The sequence below is a fragment of the Rhea americana genome, unplaced genomic scaffold (genome assembly GCF_003343005.1).
Source record: "Rhea americana isolate MKP2758 unplaced genomic scaffold, rheAme1 scaffold_198, whole genome shotgun sequence".
Lineage (NCBI taxonomy): Eukaryota > Metazoa > Chordata > Aves > Rheiformes > Rheidae > Rhea > Rhea americana.
Window position 1 is genome coordinate 31,940 of NW_028186127.1, and position 17,030 is coordinate 48,969.

At 59.3% G+C, this 17,030-nt stretch overlaps 1 protein-coding gene across 1 annotated transcript in view; it reads left to right on the top strand.

Annotated features, from left to right (window-relative positions):
- The window catches only part of DDR2 (discoidin domain receptor tyrosine kinase 2), a 19,166-nt gene that overhangs the window by 629 nt on the left and 1,507 nt on the right, over positions 1 to 17,030 (top strand). The window contains exons 2-18 of the mRNA XM_085303185.1: positions 847 to 901; positions 4,734 to 4,752; positions 5,550 to 5,650; positions 8,324 to 8,426; positions 8,545 to 8,776; positions 8,950 to 9,097; positions 9,348 to 9,453; positions 10,512 to 10,695; positions 10,769 to 11,012; positions 11,231 to 11,293; positions 11,476 to 11,606; positions 11,931 to 12,141; positions 12,919 to 13,142; positions 13,631 to 13,767; positions 14,206 to 14,397; positions 14,715 to 14,949; positions 15,953 to 16,104. Of these exons, the coding sequence (XP_085159311.1) occupies positions 847 to 901; positions 4,734 to 4,752; positions 5,550 to 5,650; positions 8,324 to 8,426; positions 8,545 to 8,776; positions 8,950 to 9,097; positions 9,348 to 9,453; positions 10,512 to 10,695; positions 10,769 to 11,012; positions 11,231 to 11,293; positions 11,476 to 11,606; positions 11,931 to 12,141; positions 12,919 to 13,142; positions 13,631 to 13,767; positions 14,206 to 14,397; positions 14,715 to 14,949; positions 15,953 to 16,104 (2,537 nt within the window). The remainder of the gene's footprint in view (positions 1 to 846; positions 902 to 4,733; positions 4,753 to 5,549; positions 5,651 to 8,323; positions 8,427 to 8,544; positions 8,777 to 8,949; positions 9,098 to 9,347; positions 9,454 to 10,511; positions 10,696 to 10,768; positions 11,013 to 11,230; positions 11,294 to 11,475; positions 11,607 to 11,930; positions 12,142 to 12,918; positions 13,143 to 13,630; positions 13,768 to 14,205; positions 14,398 to 14,714; positions 14,950 to 15,952; positions 16,105 to 17,030) is intronic.

A 17,030-nucleotide genomic window follows, 5' to 3' on the forward strand; every position in this document is an offset into this window, starting at 1 on the left:
GTTCCCCCTCGCCCCCTCGCGTCGGGCCGGCGCTTCCTGGTGCGGCTCTCCTTGGCTCCCGCGCGTGTTGCTGTTGGCAGCGCCGGTGTTGGGGTGGGTGGTGCCGGGCGTCCCGCTCTGCCTGGCGCTGCCGGCGGGTCCCCCGGGCGACGCCACGGCCCGGCCCGGCCCGGCGAGGGGCCTTTCGGCCGGCAGAGACAGCGGAAAGGGCGACTTTCCTCTTTGGGGCGGCACCGCGCGGCCCGGCACGGGCGATGCTCCGGCCCGGCGCCTCCCGCTCGCGGCGCCGGGCTGGCCGCCCCGGCGAGATGCCCCCGCCCTCGCTCCCCTCTGCTCGGCGCAGGTGCAGGGAGCGAGTGGGGAAAGCGCTTCCCCCCAGCGAGCCCAAAGCAGGCCGCCAGCGGCCGCGGCGGCACGTTTTGCCGCGAGGGTCTGTCCTGCGCTAGCCGCGGCAGATCGCAGCTGCCCGCGGGAGCCCGCCCGGAGGGGCAGGGGTCTCCTCTTCTCCCAACTGCCTGTGCTGGAGGGAGGGAGGTGTCACTGAACAAACACAGATTTAATTTTCTTCCCCTATTTTTCCCTGGGAATTTTGTGTAGAACAGGAGGGGAAAGGGAGCAAGAGGAAAAAARGGAAGAAAAAAAGTGCTCAAAACTAAGCAAAAGCTGCCAGGAAGAAACATCAAAAATGTGCAGTAAAAATTTCCAGTGCTTGAAATTTTCAGCAAACATTTTCAGACGAAACGTAGCGAAGCCGTCCCTCTGTCAAAGCTGGCGGAACAAAAATGCTTTCCAGCTGTTTTGCCAATAACTTGTAGCCCGTCTGACCAAAGGCACCTTTGCCCAGAGCCCCGGCGCGTGAGTCGCTGCCTTCCCGCTGCCCCCCGGAGCCCCGCGCCGCCGCGTGAGCAGCGAGCCCTTCACCGTGGCTCCAGTGAGAAAGTTTCTTTGCATTAGACTAAATGTAAATCCCTTCCCTTCGGGAGATTCCAGCATCTGGTATCCTGATGCTTAAAGAGTTTACACAGACTGAAAGAATAGCGGGAAGAAATATCTGTGGATGCTTTTTGGACTACAAAAGGAAATTGAGCGTTTTAGTGCTGCAGAAATTGGCTATGATCAAATATGAGCCTTGTGGTCGCTTCTCACCAATTTGGAGCTATGTAGTTGAAATTATCATTTGCAACCGAGTAGCTGGCAAGTTAGCCTGTTACCTAAACTTTCCAAGCTGAGGATAGAAAAAAAATGCAATATATGTGCTTTTCCAAAAAAAAAGAAAAGAAAAAAGAAAGAAATCGATAGAAAGCAGCATGCGTACGTGCAATTCGTTCACTGTGTACGCAGTATAGCAGCGTTTGTGCCGGTGCAGCTCCCTGTGTTTCAGCAGAGGCACCCAGCGGACCCGGCAGCTAACCACCGGGATGCGAAGCGCCGATTTTGAGCGCCCGGTGCGAAGCGGCGGTGGCAGAAGATGAAGTCAGTGACGCGCGTCCCGTCCCTTTGGGAGGCCGGGAGAAGCGCCGTGCTCTCCCGCTCCGACCGCCCCCCGCCAGGAGAACCCCCGGGGACCGGCGAGCCGAGGGGTTCGGGTGCCCCTCCGCGGCACCGCGCGTCGCGAGCGAGCGGCGGGCGCTTTGCAACGTGTCGGCGGCGGTGGAGGCCTTTGCTGGCGCGCGCCGGCAGGAGGCTGCCCTTCGCCGCGGCCGGCCCTGCCAGCCGCCCTCCGCCGCCACAAAGGGCCGCTCTGTCCCGGCTAGAGCAATCTGCCGAGGAAGCCGGAGCCGGAGGCCTGGCCAGGAAAAGCAGCCCAGGCTTGCAAATATTTATATCGCACACACCTAAGGGGTATAAATACGCCCGCGAGCTTCCCAGAAGAGGCGCTGAGGGGCGCCCGGCACAAGGGGCTCCGAGCCGCCCTCTCGCAGCCCGGCTAGCGCAGGTGAGGWGGGCTAACGGGGGGCGAGGGGCGGCCTCGGCCCGCTGCGGCGCGAGCCCGGCGCCGGGGCACCCTGCCCRGCTGCCCTTGCACGCGTGGCAAAGAACGGGCCGGGTCTGCGCGGCGAGCTGGGCCCCGTCTGGCGGCGCCCGGGCAGCGGCTGGTTTCGGGGCGGGTTTGGGTTTCTCCTGGCGTTTGCTGCTCTGGAGGGGACGGGTTTTCTGATGCTCCGCAAGCGAAGGTCGATCCGCGGTGGCTCTGCAGCAGTGTCCGTGGGAGGAGGCTCTCGCTGGCRTGCGTGTGCCCCGGCCTCCAGTGCCCCTGGGATAATTATCAGATAATTATAATTATCAGGTAATACCTTGGCCGTGCAGCGTGGCAGGGACCTGGCTGCCACCAGCCCGCTTGCATCAGGGCACGGGTGCCCGGGCAGCTCGTCTCTCCAGCGTCCGCAGCCCGAGACCGTGCTGGGTTGGAGCTGCCACGAGGGTTCGCGGCTCGTGGGAGGCGTTGGCGGCGAGGGGCCGTGCCGCGCTCGGCGGGAGGCCGGGGGGGTCGCGCCGGCACCTGCGGGCCTGGCCGGGCCCGAGGGCCGGGCCGTGGCCCGCTCGCCCTGGCGGCCCCGGGCTGGCGGCGCAGCCGGCCTCCTCGGGACCGGGAGGCGCCCGGCACTTCTGCTCGCTATTTTAAAACAAGCAATTTTTGTGTGTGTGTGTGTGTTTTGTTTTCGCTTCCGAGGATCTTCGTCTCCTGCCACGCAGTTCAAACAAATCCAAACAAGCTCTTGCGTTTGCTCTCTCGCRACCACAGTAAATGGCTGGGCTTTAGCCGCTTTTTTTTCTCCTGCTCCCGTGGCAGCCCGCTGGCCCTCGCGCCGGGGCTCCATCCTGCCTGGTGCACGGCAGGGGGCCGCTCGTGCGCGGCAGTGGCCCGTTTCTACCCGCCCTGGTGTGCCCTGGACCCTCCACCTCCGAGCGCGGTCCGCTCCGGCCGCCGTGCCGGGGGCCAGGGACGCTCTCCTTGGCACGTCTGCGTAGCTGCAGCAGTGCTGGCTTTTCTGTAGCTTCCTCGCCCGTGGCCTTTGCAGGGGTAAAAGCGTTGCCTGTTTGGGAGCGCTGTAAGCTGTGGTTTGATTTGTGTCTCATCCCAGCCTGTCCCTTTGCCCTTCTGGTGACAGCAGGGCCGAGTTGCCCGGGCGTGGGAGGAYGTCAGGGCCGAGCTGTCCTGCAGTGGGCACCTGGGGACATTGGCTGTGTCGCCCGAGTCGTGAAACAGCCTGGGGAAGCGACGAGTATGGTTTGCAAACGCACACGTCTCATCGGCACCCCTAGGAGCCGGGCACGTGCCTTGGGAACTGCTTGTGAGCTCCCTGTGTGCCAGGTCTCCTGCCTTGTCTCCTGGGGATGGGACCAGCTGGTCAAACCTCTGCAGCACAGGCCTTCAGGTGTCACCTGTCATCCCTGCGCTGAGCCTAGTAACCTGCATTGGGAAAAAAGCGTCTGTGGCCTTGGCAGAAGGAGGGTTTCCCTTGTCTGGTCTCCTGCGGTGACCGCAATCGGAGGCRCAGCAGTGCGAGGTGGGTGTGTGGTGCAGACATTTTCTCCGTAGTGCAGCCCAACTACTTCCAAGCATTTTGGTGCCTTGCCTGGTTAGCAGCCAGACTGGCAGAGGCTCCCAGTCTAACCAGCACCAACTTCCCCTGCTAAGCTGAGTTTCTGAGGGTTTCCTCTAGGCAGCAGTGTCCCTTAGCCAAACTGTGAGTTTAACCTCGCAGTCACCCTGTAAGGTGGTAGGTCTCCAGGAGGTCTAGGAGAGGAAGAGTCTCCCCATAAGGTCTGTAAGGAAGATCTGTAGGGCTTTGGGTCACCCTCAAAACACCCTCTGGGTCGCTGCCTCTGTACCAGCTTGGAGACTTATCAATGCAAACGAGATTTCCCTGGCAATGCTGGGCCCCAGGCTGTGGCTTACCCCAGCGCTGAAGTGCAACSAGCTCCTGTTTGGTCAGGGGCTATGCTTCCTTTACCTCCTTCCCCCCCAAGTCAGTAGGTTATTTATCCAGATGTGAATAATAGGCATACAAGCTAGATTATTTTAATCTTTTTTAAAGAGTCCTTCAAAATCGCTGTGCCTGCGGCACTGGGGTCGGTCCTTCGTGCCTCGGAGGCCGGCCGTGCCTCGTGGCGTGGGACTGGAGGGCCTCCGAGCGTGCAGGTCTGCGCACCCCTGCGCTGCGCGTGCTGGCTGCCACGCTGGCTCTCATCCTTCCTGCGGAGCAGCATCGTCCTGTCCCCAGCACGCGCTGCTGCCGGCCGCTGCCCCTGCTCAGATGTACCACTTTCCTTCCTGTTGCAGACTATCCGGTTGTTGATCTTTTTTTTCTTTAAATCGCCTACTTGAAAGCCTGAAATCCTGCTGGGCCCCGCTCCCCCTTTTGCAATCCCGCCTGCGCTCGCAACTCTCTGCACGTCCTTGCGGATAATTGCTGGCGTCTCCGGACGGCTCCAGCCCGTCCCCGAAGTGCCCCATGGAGAATTGAGCAGGACGCGTTGTCTCAGCGCCCTGCGCGACTCGCTGCTGCGGTCGCAGCTGGACCCGAGCTCTGGGAAGCGTCTGCGCCACGAGGTCTGGCTTTCTCCCGGGGTGCCCCGGCACTTGTCTCCCAGCCAGGGGTGGGTGACAGTTTTATAAGCTATGCTGCCTTGGCCGGGCGCCCGTCCCCTTCACCGCCGGATCTAATGAACTCCTTCTGGCAGAGCCTGAGAAAACCGYGGCTGGGAGGCGCCCCGGAGGCCCCTGGCAGCCCCTCCGCGCCAGCYGGGGCCACAGCACCTTGCGCTCGCTGGCACCCGAGGTCTCGGCTGTGGCGCCGGTGCTGGCCCCTGTCCTGGTGCCCAGGTGGCTCGGGGGGCAGCCTGGGACAGTGGCCTGCAGCAGGCCGCAGCACTCGCCTGCGCTGCTGGTGTTCCCTGTCTCTGCAGCATCTTATTGGGGTCCTTGTCGGCAACGCTGGCCTTTCTCAGCTCATCTGGGAGTTTGCTGTGGCAGAACTGAAAAGTGCTCAGCTGTGGAGAACTGTCAGAATAAATACGCTATAAATCACAGGCAATTATCTGTGACTGCATCTCCTGAGCCAGAAGGCAAGGAAACTGTGTTTTGCAATGTGTTATTATTTTGTGAGGTTGTGCAACATTTTGCTTTCAAAACCTTTTGAGGACAGGGAGGCTGGTCAGAGCGTTTCTGGAGTGATACTGAGCTAGACGGCGCCGTCCCTGAGCAGGGCAGCTGGAGGCGTCGCGTCGGTCCCTTTCGAGCTGTGCTTCCCAAGCTGACGGCACGTGTCCTCCCTGGTTGCCAGTCTGACGAGCTCGTTGGGTCCAGCACAGCGTGGGGCCACGTTAGCGGGTGCACCAGCCTGGCCCTGCACAGCCGAGGTTGAGGGAGTGCTGGTGGCACAGGGACTGCTCTGACCACTCTGGTGGAGCTGTGCCGGCTGGGGCTTCCTCCTGTGTCCAGGCCAAGGGGGTCCCTTGTGCGGGGCTGGTGGTCCTGGGCCACCACAGCACAGCTTGATGCCTCAGCGTGATGAGAACCGKCTCTCTCTCCACAGGCTCCGGAGCCAAAGCACTGCCAACATGACGGCCCTCTCCAGCCCAGCCTTGCTGCCACTGCTGCTGCTCCTCAGTGTCCCGTGGGCTGCGAGAGCCCAGGTGAACCCGGGTAAGTGAGGTGAAGGCCAGGCAGCTGCAATAGCAGTGGAGTGTGCAGTTTGCATGGTTGTGGTCCTGTCAGGTAGAAGCCAAGGCTCACAGGCAGGAGTCTCCTCCTGTGTTGTTTTCAGGATCTCAGGGGCTTCTCCAGCTCTGGGAGCAGGGCAGTGTCTGCATGGCCCCACRCCTGCCCAGGATTTGGGTGGCAGGGGGCGAGGCAGTTGGCCAGGGTGATTGCAAGGCACTTGTCAGTCCCATGAATGGGATCCCCAAGACAGGGTGCTCGGTCTTGGGTGCATGCCAGCGGGGTCGTGCTCCTGTCTTGCACGTCTCCATYGCTGGCAGTGACCCAAAGAGCACCTGTCCCCAGCCAGCACACCCTGATCCCGATCCCGACCCATACGACGTCACACAACTTGGCATGGGCTGCCTCACGGTTCGGGTTGGGGCAAAGCGGCAGGCAGAGCCCCAGCCTCTRAGTGGGAGCCCTGCTGCATTTGGGGCTAATAGAACCAATTTGGGTTAAAGTCTGAGCAGTGCAGGAGAAGGGACAATGCTGGGTTATTGTTTCCTGCGGCTGTAAGATACTTCGTTAGCAGTTTCACAAACAACCAAGACTGGCTTTAGTAAAGAGACTTGCTGAGGTGCCTGGATTCTGGTCAGAAACAATTTGTTCTGAAACCTTCAAAAAACTGGATTGAATGTCAGCAAGAAAATCCCATTAAAATGATTGCATCTGCAGGACTCATCCCTCTTCTGCCCTTCTCCTCCATAGTGCGTGGATGAATACAAGGCTCAGACTCCTTCAGCATGCTGCGGCTTTCCTGGAGGCCTCCTTGCAGCCAGTGCCTTCAGAGGCTTATTCCATCCCTGGGCAGAGTTTGCTGGGTCTGTCCTGGAGGCTGCACAGCACCAAATGAAGCAATCCTATTTCCTCTGTAGCACTGGCTTTGCCTGGCTAGGATGGTTATTAACTCGGGCCAAAGTAGCTCAGCTGATCCCCAAGAAACCATCATAGCAGGGCTTGCTTTGCATTCAGTGAGGTTTGCAGCTGTATTTAAATGGAAATTCAATGAGAGCTGCACTCTGCAGAGCACTGCAAGCAGTGTTGCAGAGCCAGAGATAGGAAAGGGCGCTTCGCACAACGCCAACACTGCTGTTAAGGATGTGGTCGCCCCACTGTCGGGTGTATGAGAATGAGATATGCATCACCAAAGCCACACCTGGAGCTTGTTCCTCCCCTGCTGTGGTGCTGTCTGGATCCACGAATCCCTGTACAACAGCAGCCTGGGTTATCTCCATGCGCTGCAGAGGCCTGCCCAGGCACAGGGGGGATGGAGGCTGGCCTGAGACAGGCTTTGAGAACTTACTCCTGGTCTGCAGCAAGGTCTGTGCCTAGGACATCCAGGAGGACTTGTTGCAGGTGGCCTCCCAGCTGGCAGCTCACCTAGTCCGATCCCAAGGTGCCACCTTGACATGACAGATAAAGCAGGGAGATAGTTACGTTGAAATGCAGGAGATGGCATGATTTGGTGACTGTAGGAGAGCCAGAAGTGATAAGCAAGCCTCCTGCACAGCATGCAGCCTCTCCACAGGCTCCCCAGGATCCTGCATGCCATGCAAGAGGTGACAAACACTGTGCCATGGCACGGGGACCAGCAATGGGTGCTTTGGGCTCCCAGGCAGCTCTGCACGCTGGGCTCATAGGGTGAGCTGCTGTCTGCGGGGCAGGAGGGTGTCCCTGCTGCTGCTGCAGCATCGCCTCAGCCCTTGGCCTCTGCGTGGCTGTTTGCTTGGAGGTGGTTTGTGGAGGGAGTTTTGCGGGCTGGAGCCGGCGGTGAGACAGCAAACACCGCCAAACAAGCTGCTCTTTCAGTAGCGCTCTTGGCAGCCGGGCGTGAAAAATAACTCCTGGGAAGCAGCGCTGTATGCGGTGCCCAGGGAGCTGGCTGCTTCCCCGGGGGGACGCAGTGAGGCACCACAGGCACCAGGTACTTTTCCACTCCTGGCCGGGGGCTGTGCGGGCACCGGAGGAGCACGGCCCGGCAGCAGTGCTGGCGCCCGGTGCTGCGAGCAGGCACAAGAGCCGGTGCCGGCAGCGGTTGCAAACGCACTGATCGCTTGGCCTGCTCTTAGCCCTCGCTCCTCCGGGCAGCTGGGGGGAGCAGGCAAGGCAGCTGCAGCTAAGAACAGGTTGCTGCATGTATTTCTGCAGGTGAACTGAGCTGGACTGAGCCCTCTGGGTCCCCCTAGAAGAAGGAGTGGGCAGGCAGGGTGGCGGCAACGCACGGGCTCCCACTTGCTGCCCCTGCTGAAACGCTTTGCGGCAAGCCTGAAGGGCTCTTCACGTGGTCGCAGCCTTCGCCCACAGGCGCGTGGGTGCTGTGAGCCCTGCCTGCTCCTTGCAGCCCCCCCAAACTTCAGCAGCCTTCCCCAAAGGACCATCCCACATCAGGGATGGTCACGGGTCCAAACAGCAAACTCAAAAGCCGAGTGGCAAGTGCGGCGGTGCTCTTGGTAGGGGAGGCACTGTGCCCCAGTCCCAGCTGTCGCAGGGCCAGTGCCGGGCACACCTGAGAGCTAGGCAAGACACAAACCCGGTGCCGCTGGCAGCGGAGGGCACCTGGGGAGCCGGCAGGCCCCCTCCAGCCCTCTGCTCAGCACCCCGCCGGTCTCATTGCAGCGGTGTGCCGGTACCCCTTGGGCATGTCCGGCGGGCACATCCCTGACGAGGACATCTCGGCCTCCAGCCAGTGGTCTGAGTCCACAGCTGCCAAGTACGGACGGTGAGTGCAGGGCTGCTCTTTGTGGCATTGCAGGGGCTGGTAGGGCCAGTCAGAGCACTGGTTCTCCCCGTGCCCCCACCTGCAAGCTGCTCCTTTGCTCTCCCCACGGCATTTCCAGGCTGGACTCAGAGGATGGCGATGGCGCCTGGTGCCCTGAGATCCCGGTGGAGCCTGATGACCTCAAGGAGTTCCTGCAGATTGATCTGCGCGCTCTGCACTTCATTACACTGGTGGGCACCCAGGGGCGCCATGCGGGGGGCCACGGGAACGAGTTCGCCCCCATGTATAAGATCAACTACAGCCGGGATGGCACTCGATGGATCTCCTGGAGGAACCGGCATGGGAAGCAGGTGAGGGGGGGATGCAGGCTCTTCCCTGCCGGCATCCTGCACCCGGAGCCATGCATGGAATCCCCTGCCTGGCACCATGTACACAGGCGTGGCGCCCAGCCAAGGCCGGTGCAAACCCTGAGAGCCTTCTGCCCTGAGTGCCGCCTTCCCCAATCCCACGTCTGTCTCCTCAGGTCCTGGATGGGAACACCAACCCGTACGACATCGTCCTCAAGGACCTGGAGCCGCCCCTCATCGCGCGCTTTGTCCGCTTCATCCCTGTCACCGACCACTCCATGAACGTGTGCCTGCGCGTGGAGCTGTATGGCTGCGTGTGGCTCGGTGGGTGGCACAGCCCTGCTACCGCCCAGCACCGTTCTCTGTGCTGGCAGCACGGCTGTCCAGCCCTGGGACAGACTGCTTTTGTGGCTGTCTGTCCCACCTGGAGGCGGTAGGGCTGTGGGGCTGGGGAGCATACCACAAYTGTGCACCGTGCTTGCAGCAGGGCTGGCTGCACTAGCCACCCGGCCGCGAGCCCTCTCGGGAGTGGGGCCTCTGGAGAGAGGGGCCACTCATCCTCCCTTCCCTGCAGACGGACTGGTGTCCTACAATGCACCAGCTGGGCAGCAGCTTGTCCTTCCTGGCGGTACCGTCATCTACCTGAACGACTCTGTGTATGATGGAGCATTTGGGTACAGGTGAGGTCCTGGGGTTTGTGCGCGTACGAGCGGTAGGAATGGGCAGATGCCGTGTCGGGTGTCTACTCCATACCCGCAGCTCAACTGTGGCAGGAGGGGACGGGAGTTGTTTCTGGAAAGGACTTGTTTTCCCACATTTGCAAGACAGCCTGCTCGCTGGCAGAAGCACAGAGAGGTCCTCAGCAAAGCAAATACTTGGAGGCCTCCCCAAGGGGGAACAGATATGCCCTGCTCTGGGAGGCCACGTGCAAGAGGTTGTGATGGAGATAGCGTGACAGGGATGGCATGACCTGGACAGCACTCCCAGCCCTTCTTTAGGATCCGTGATAACTGCGCTGTGCATCCCCTCAGCATCTGCAGCTTTTGCTCTGATCCTCCGGGCACTCTGCTGGTGGTGTCACACATACAGGACAGCTCCAAAGTGCTTTTAACCCAATATCTGGGCACACAGCTGGCATGTTGTTTCTTTTATCTGCTCAAAGAAGTAKTTTGAAAGTCCCTTTTCTAATGCTAAGACACTGGGCTCCTGAGAGTCTTTCACAGGGGTGCACGCTGGCGTCGTGCAGCCCACTGTGTGTTAGTAGCCCTGGCTGAGTGCAGGAGCAGTGATTTGTGCAGGGCCTGGCTGCTGGTGTACTAGGAAGGTTGTGCCCCGCTTACCTGTGGGTTTGACTTAGCCTGAGGGCTGTGTCTGTCTGTCTGCCTCATTTCTTTTTCCATAGCCCTGTACAGACTTCTCTGCTGAGCACCCATCTGCCTGGCCAGCTTGCTGGGGCTGATGGATGGTACCTCCGGACGGGCAGTGTCAGTGTGCCCCGAGAGGAGCAGGGCTCTGCGGCTCCCCTGAGCAGGCGGGTTGGAGCATTGCAGTCCCAGGGGAGTGCAGTGGGTTAGCACTCTGAGATTTCACGAAAGAACCTCAAGAAGCACCAAAAAATCCTCATAAATTTTGCAGGTGCTGTGAGGCCCTGTCTGGTGCCTGGGCAGGGGCCAGGCACTGACAGGTTTCCAGGCTTCACACGAGAGTCACGTTCATTTTCTGCCCTCACTTATGCCAGCATGACAGAGGGACTCGGCCAGCTGACGGACGGGGTGTCAGGCCTGGACGACTTCACGCAGACCCACGAGTACCACRTGTGGCCGGGTTACGACTATGTTGGCTGGCGGAATGAGAGCACCACTGGCGGCTATGTTGAAATCACCTTCGAGTTCGACCGGATCAGGAACTTCACCACTATGAAGGTCTGTGCCCCCCATGGAGCCTCCCCGCCCCCCACCCCATGCACTGGGGCTGTGCTCACAGGCTGCCCCACAGGTGCACTGCAACAACATGTTCGCCAAGGGGGTGAAGATCTTCAAGGAGGTGCAGTGCTACTTCCGTTCCGATGCCAGTGAGTGGGAGCCCAACACCATCTCCTCGGTGCTGGTGCTGGATGACGTGAATCCCAGTGCCCGGTTCGTCACTGTCCCCCTGCTCCACCGTATGGCCAGTGCTATCAAGTGCCAGTATTACTTTGCCGACACCTGGATGATGTTTAGTGAGATCACCTTCCAGTCAGGTACCAGCAGCCCTCCCAGGTGGGATCGGTGCCTGCAGGATGCTGTCCTCCCACCTGCCTTTCTGGGGTTTCAGACCCCTGCCATCCATGCTTGCRGCCCTGCGAGGCCCCAAGGGTACTGGCCCTGGCATGCTTCCCTCCTGCACAGGGGCTTGGGGGAAGGAGCGGGGCAGTGGGTGCCCTTGCGTCCCTGAGAGCCTTGTCTTCTCCCTTGTCAGATGCAGCCATGTACAACAACTCAGCGGCACCCCCAGAGGCGCCCGTAGCTCCCACCACGTATGGTAAGGCACACGTGGCTCCTGCTGCACACGGCAAAGCATGTTGCCCCAAGCTGGCACTTGGCCGGCAGTGCTCTGGGAAGCTCAAAGTGGGAGGTTTGCTCAGCCAGTGGAGAAACAGGAGCTGGCCCTTGCTCTCTCGCACACTAGCATCACCAGTTCTTGCTCTTCCTTCCTCCTGCCAGACCCCACACTCAAGGTAGATGACAGCAACACACGCATCCTGATCGGGTGCCTGGTGGCAATCATCTTCATCCTGGTGGCCATCATCGTCATCATACTGTGGCGGCAGTTCTGGCAGAAGATGCTAGAGAAGGTGGGCAAGCACGGGGCAGCTGGCCAGGTCTCCTGGGAGTGCTGGGCATGCCATCCTGTGGGCTCTTTGCCCAGCAGGTCTTCCTGCRTGCTTGGCAAGGGGGAAGTGGAGACTGTGGTTGCTCAAACCCTCCTGCAGCACCCGAGGTGGGAGGCTTCAGCTGGGGAGTTCAGGGCTGGACACAGCCACAGCGCCTGGACACTGTGCTGGGACAGACCTGCTCTGAGCGGAGGATAGGCTAGAGGCACCCAGGAGCCCCTGTCCCACCAGTGCTGCAGGGACCCCCCGTCCAGCTCTCTCCCCTCCCTCGTCCTCACCTCACAGGCCTCTCGGAGGATGCTGGATGATGAAATGACCGTCAGCCTCTCCCTGCCCAGTGAGTCCAGTATGTTCAACCATAACCGCTCCTCCTCGTCCAGTGAACAGGAATCCAACTCTACCTACGACCGCATATTCCCCCTGGGCCCGGACTACCAGGAGCCCTCACGCCTGATACGCAAGCTACCTGAGTTCACACCGGGGGACGAAGACACAGGTGAGAAATGCAGACTTCTGCAGTCTGTGAGCAAGTGACCATGCACCGAGTGTGCAGCACCCCACCACAGGCTTGGGCTGCAGCGTGGTCCAGCCTCGCTGCCTGCAAGCTGCACAATGCGTGCTGGTGCCTTCATGGGCACAGAGCTCTGATCACAAGGAGTTTTGACCCACCTCRATGTTCTTGTAGAAACTAATCCCTCCCGTCCTTTCACAGGGCCCCACTATGGCCCCTTCTCTCTCCCTTTGCCTGCGGCTGAGGAGGAGGCTAGTCCTGCTCTTCACTTCCACAGCAAGCCAGGAGGCRTTTGTAGGGCTGAGCTGCAACCCAAGCTACAGTTAAGGCAGTCTTTCTCCACCTCTTGTGTGAAAGAGCTGCACTGTCCTCCTGGTTACAGGTCCTGCAGGCAAGGAGGCTGGAGGGAGCTGCCATAGCTGCCATATTGAGCTGGCCCAGCCAGGAGTTGTCAGCGAACCTGCTTACTGATATGTTTTGGGGGGCCAAGGGAGGATTTGCTGCAGCAGGCAGTGTGGGTGGCTGGACCCAGGACCAGAGCAGCAGGGCTGAAGGAGCTCAGCCATGCAGAGGAGGCATGGGGAGGTTCTGGGGAGGTGCTGGCGCCACTTCAGATCCCCTGCGGGGAGATGGGGAAGCTCGTGGCCAGAGCGCTTCTGTGCCCCATGAGTCGGCGACCAGAACTGGAGTGTGCTCAGCCCTGGCACAGTGGGTGCGTGCAGGACACCCACAGCAGGCCTGGCCCTGCTATCTCCCTCCCAGGCTGCAGCAGCCTCGTGAAGCCAGCCCAGGCCAGCAGCCCTGAGGGYGTTCCCCACTACGCCGAGGCCGACATTGTGAACCTGCAGGGTGTCACGGGCGGCAACACCTACTCAGTGCCAGCCCTCACCATGGACCTGCTCTCTGGCAAGGATGTGGCCGTCGAGGAGTTCCCCAGGAAGCTGCTGACCTTCAAAGAGAAGCTGGGAGAAGGCCAGTTTGGGGAGGTGAGTGAGAGCTGGGCCTGCTCTGAGCAGGGGCCAGGCAAGGCTCTCCCCATCTCAATGCTTCGGGAAGCCGGTGGTGCTGAGGCCACAGGTTCAGTAAGCACAGTGGTTTGGTCAGCGGGGGCTGGCAGGGAGTTGCCTAGTTTGCAGCTGCCTCTCTGGGGTGGAGCCGTGCAAAGAAGGGTGCTGAATCCACGCGTGAGCAGGAGACATGCAAAGCTCCATGAGGCCATGGAGGGAGAGGCACTTACTCTCTGTGGGTCAGGGGCCCTTGCGAAGTGGTATTCACCTTGCCAGCACCTTCTTCCCGAAGAAGTGCCTGAATTCAAGCCATGGGTGGGGATGCTGACCCTTCCTGGCTGTGCCTTCCTTTCCGCCAGTGCTGCCATCACTGGTGGCTCTGCAGTCCTGTTTCTACAGTCAGTGATGTTCCAATTTGCAAGGGCCACAGGGGACAGGTGGTGGAGGTAACAGTTGCCTCCTTCCAGGTCCATCTCTGTGAAGTGGAGGGGATGGAGAAGTTCATGGACAAGGACTTTGCCCTGGATGGCTTAGACACCAGTTCCAACCAACCTGTGCTGGTAGCTGTGAAAATGCTGCGAGCAGATGCCAACAAGAATGCCAGGTATTCAGTCAGGCAGTGCCCGAGCCCCGGCGCCTCTGCACGCAGAGCAACTCCCCTGAAAGCGTTCACTCCAGCCCCTTTCACACACAGCCCTTCTTAATAAAGTCAGGCCTTTTGGGAAGTGCCACCTCCTCCATGGGCCAGATGGTTGGTGGAGCAGCAAGGACCACACACGTGCCCAGGGCACCTGGTCCTTGCTGGTCCTAATCCCTTCCCCAGCTTCCACTGCTAAGCCCACCCCCCAGCCATGTGCAGATCAGCCCTGAGTCACCAGACCCATTCTGAGCAGATCCCTGCCCCAGTCCAGGGACAGCCGGGGGCAGGGGGACCCAACAGTGCTACTAGGACTGGGTCCGAGGTATGCTTAGTCCATCTGTGTGCACCTCTGTGCCTCTGCGGGTCTGTCTATCCGATCTGTGTGGTTTCTGTTCCGGAAAGGAATGATTTTCTGAAGGAAATCAAGATCATGTCGCGGCTCAAGGACCCCAACATCATCCGGCTGCTGGCGGTGTGCATCGCAGATGATCCACTGTGCATGATCACTGAGTACATGGAGAACGGAGACCTCAACCAGTTCCTGTCCCGCCATGAGCCACAGAATCCCCCAGCCAGCAACATGCCCACTGTCAGGTAGCGCCTGCTGTGTGCCACTCTCAGCGGGGAGGTTCACAGCCTCCTCTGCCCATGGACGGCATAGCCGTGCTCCCGCCCAACGCATGTGCAATGCTCAGGTCTCATTGCCCTCTTGGCAGCTTTGTTGGTGCCACCACAGGGCCTTCATCATCCCCAGGCAAGCCTGCCATGGGCTTGCTGGAGCCCCGTTGCAGCACAGCGGAAGCTCCCTGCCCCATTAGGGTGCTTTAGGACACCCTGGTCAGGGCTGAACCTCCTGGCTCCCGTCCTACCCAATGCCTCAGTCCTCCTTCAGCTTTCCCCCCACCTTGCAGCTACAATGATCTGCGGTTCATGGCTACTCAGATTGCTTCTGGCATGAAGTACCTGTCCTCCTTGAATTTTGTGCACCGAGACCTGGCCACGCGCAAYTGCCTGGTGGGGAAGCAGTACACCATCAAGATAGCTGACTTCGGCATGAGCAGGAATCTGTATAGCGGGGACTACTATCGCATCCAGGGGCGGGCAGTGCTCCCCATCCGCTGGATGTCCTGGGAGAGCATCCTACTGGTATGTGGGGGCTCTGACTGATGCTGAAGTGGTCTTGGGTCTACTCACACTTTTTTTCCCTTTGACTGAAAGCTGCAGGGGATTTGTCTTGCCCATGTATGTGGGCGGTGGAAGGGATGGGGGGACTCTCTGCTCCGTAGCAACATGTTTTGCACTGTGCGTGATCTTCACATGAGCTCTGTGACTGCTGCTACAAAGCAGTGTCTCTGGGGCCCAGGTTTAGGCTGAAGCATGCAGCCATAGAAGCGCAGAATGCAGCAGTGGAGTGGTAGGACCTTTCTAGGGGGAATAGGGGGGCTCTGGAGATCTTTGGAGTGTAGGTCCCCAGCCTGTGAAGGAGTACGTGACATCCTCTCTTGGCCATGGTCAGAGCTGAATGAGAGAGCAGGATTATTTTTTATTTTTAACAAGCTCAACCTCTCAGTGCAGTTGATGCCAGCCAGCCTCAGAGCTCACCACGCTCTGGCCCCAAGAAGAGAGCAAATCTGTGGGAATTAGCCCTTCTTTGGGTCCAGATCTGGTAGCTGAAGCCTCCAGAAAGAGGCACTGAACAACATGTGTTTATGGATTGGAACAAGGTAATTTTTCAGCCGTGGTGGTTCCAGTGTTGGGCACCCACTCCTAGTGTTTGGTGACCATGCTGCTGCCTGGCCCCTTTGGCACAAGGCCAGTGCTTGTGCAAGCATCTCTGCTGTGCAGCAAGACCATAGGTTACCAGAGTCAGAACTGGACCCTGCCTGGCAAAGCTTASTGGCCTTTCCTTGCAGGAAGCCAATCTGGCGCATGGCACGCAGGTGGGAGGAGGAGAGCTGAAGCATGGGGGTAGCATGGCTGTCAGTAGCAGCCATGGAGTCTGAGCCCCATCTCTATCCTGCTGGTCTCTGTGTGAGTGGGGACCTGACATGCAAGCCTCTGCTTGCACAAACAGACGAAGCCCAAGGGCTGCAAGGTGAGTGTACAGTCTGCTGTGACAGACCTCTCTCACACTGCTCCCTCCAACCAGGGCAAGTTCACCACGGCCAGTGACGTGTGGGCATTCGGTGTGACGCTGTGGGAGACCTTTACACTGTGCCGGGAGCAGCCCTACTCCCAGCTGTCGGACGAGCAGGTCATTGAAAACACCGGCGAGTTCTTCAGGGACCAGGGCCGGCAGGTAGGGATCGACAGGCCTGGAAGCCCAGGGATGTGGGCAAGGGTTTTATGGTTACTAAACAGAAAGCTTGACTAAGGTAAGTTTTATGAGTTGAGGTACGCTCACATCAAGAGGAATCTGTGAGAAGGGTCCCCTGCATTTGTACAGGATAGCTGGATAACACTAGAGGTAGAACAAAGTCGGCTGAGCCCACTCTGAGCTGCACCTGTGATCTACAGAATCAAGGCTCTGTTTGTCTGCTGACCACTGCCTAGGCTTTCCGCCCCTCCCAGCTGTGCAGTTTCAGAAAGAGGGTGAAACTACCTGCTGTGCACATCAGGGTTACAGTGGAGTGAGACGTTCAGATACCTGCCCAGAGTCCCCAGACCATAAGCTGAGCTGCTTCAAGTGTGTAGGGCTTGGGGTGGCTTTGTACCAGCAGAATGCTTTTGACCCTCTGTAACTTTTCTGCTCAATGAATACCTGTGCATGCCTGATGCAGAGCAGGATGGGAGCAAAGGGAGCACAGTTCACCGCTGTGCCTGAGCTTGCTTTATGCACTTTGCTGGACAGTGCCAGAGCACTCGTGTTGTGCAAGATCAAAACCATGTCGAACACAAACTCTGTTTCTTTCTTGGACCCAGGGGATAGAAATGTTCAGCCAGGTTGTGAGACATGAGTAAGTGTGTCATATTCAAATCCCCTAGCCCCACCATCATGCAATTCTGGGACGCTTCCTTTCCTCTCTGAATGTGAAGCAGCATAGCTTCCCCCTGCCCTGGTGCCCTCTGCATGGAGAAACCAAGCTACCRTAGACCTGGTTTGCTTTTTGTCTTATTTGTTTTGCGTGGCAGTAATGTAATCCCTTTGTAAGCCATTTGTCTTTTTCCTTTTATTCCTTTGTCTAAACTCCCTTTGTAATCTTTGTCTTTATTTTTTTTTTTTTTTT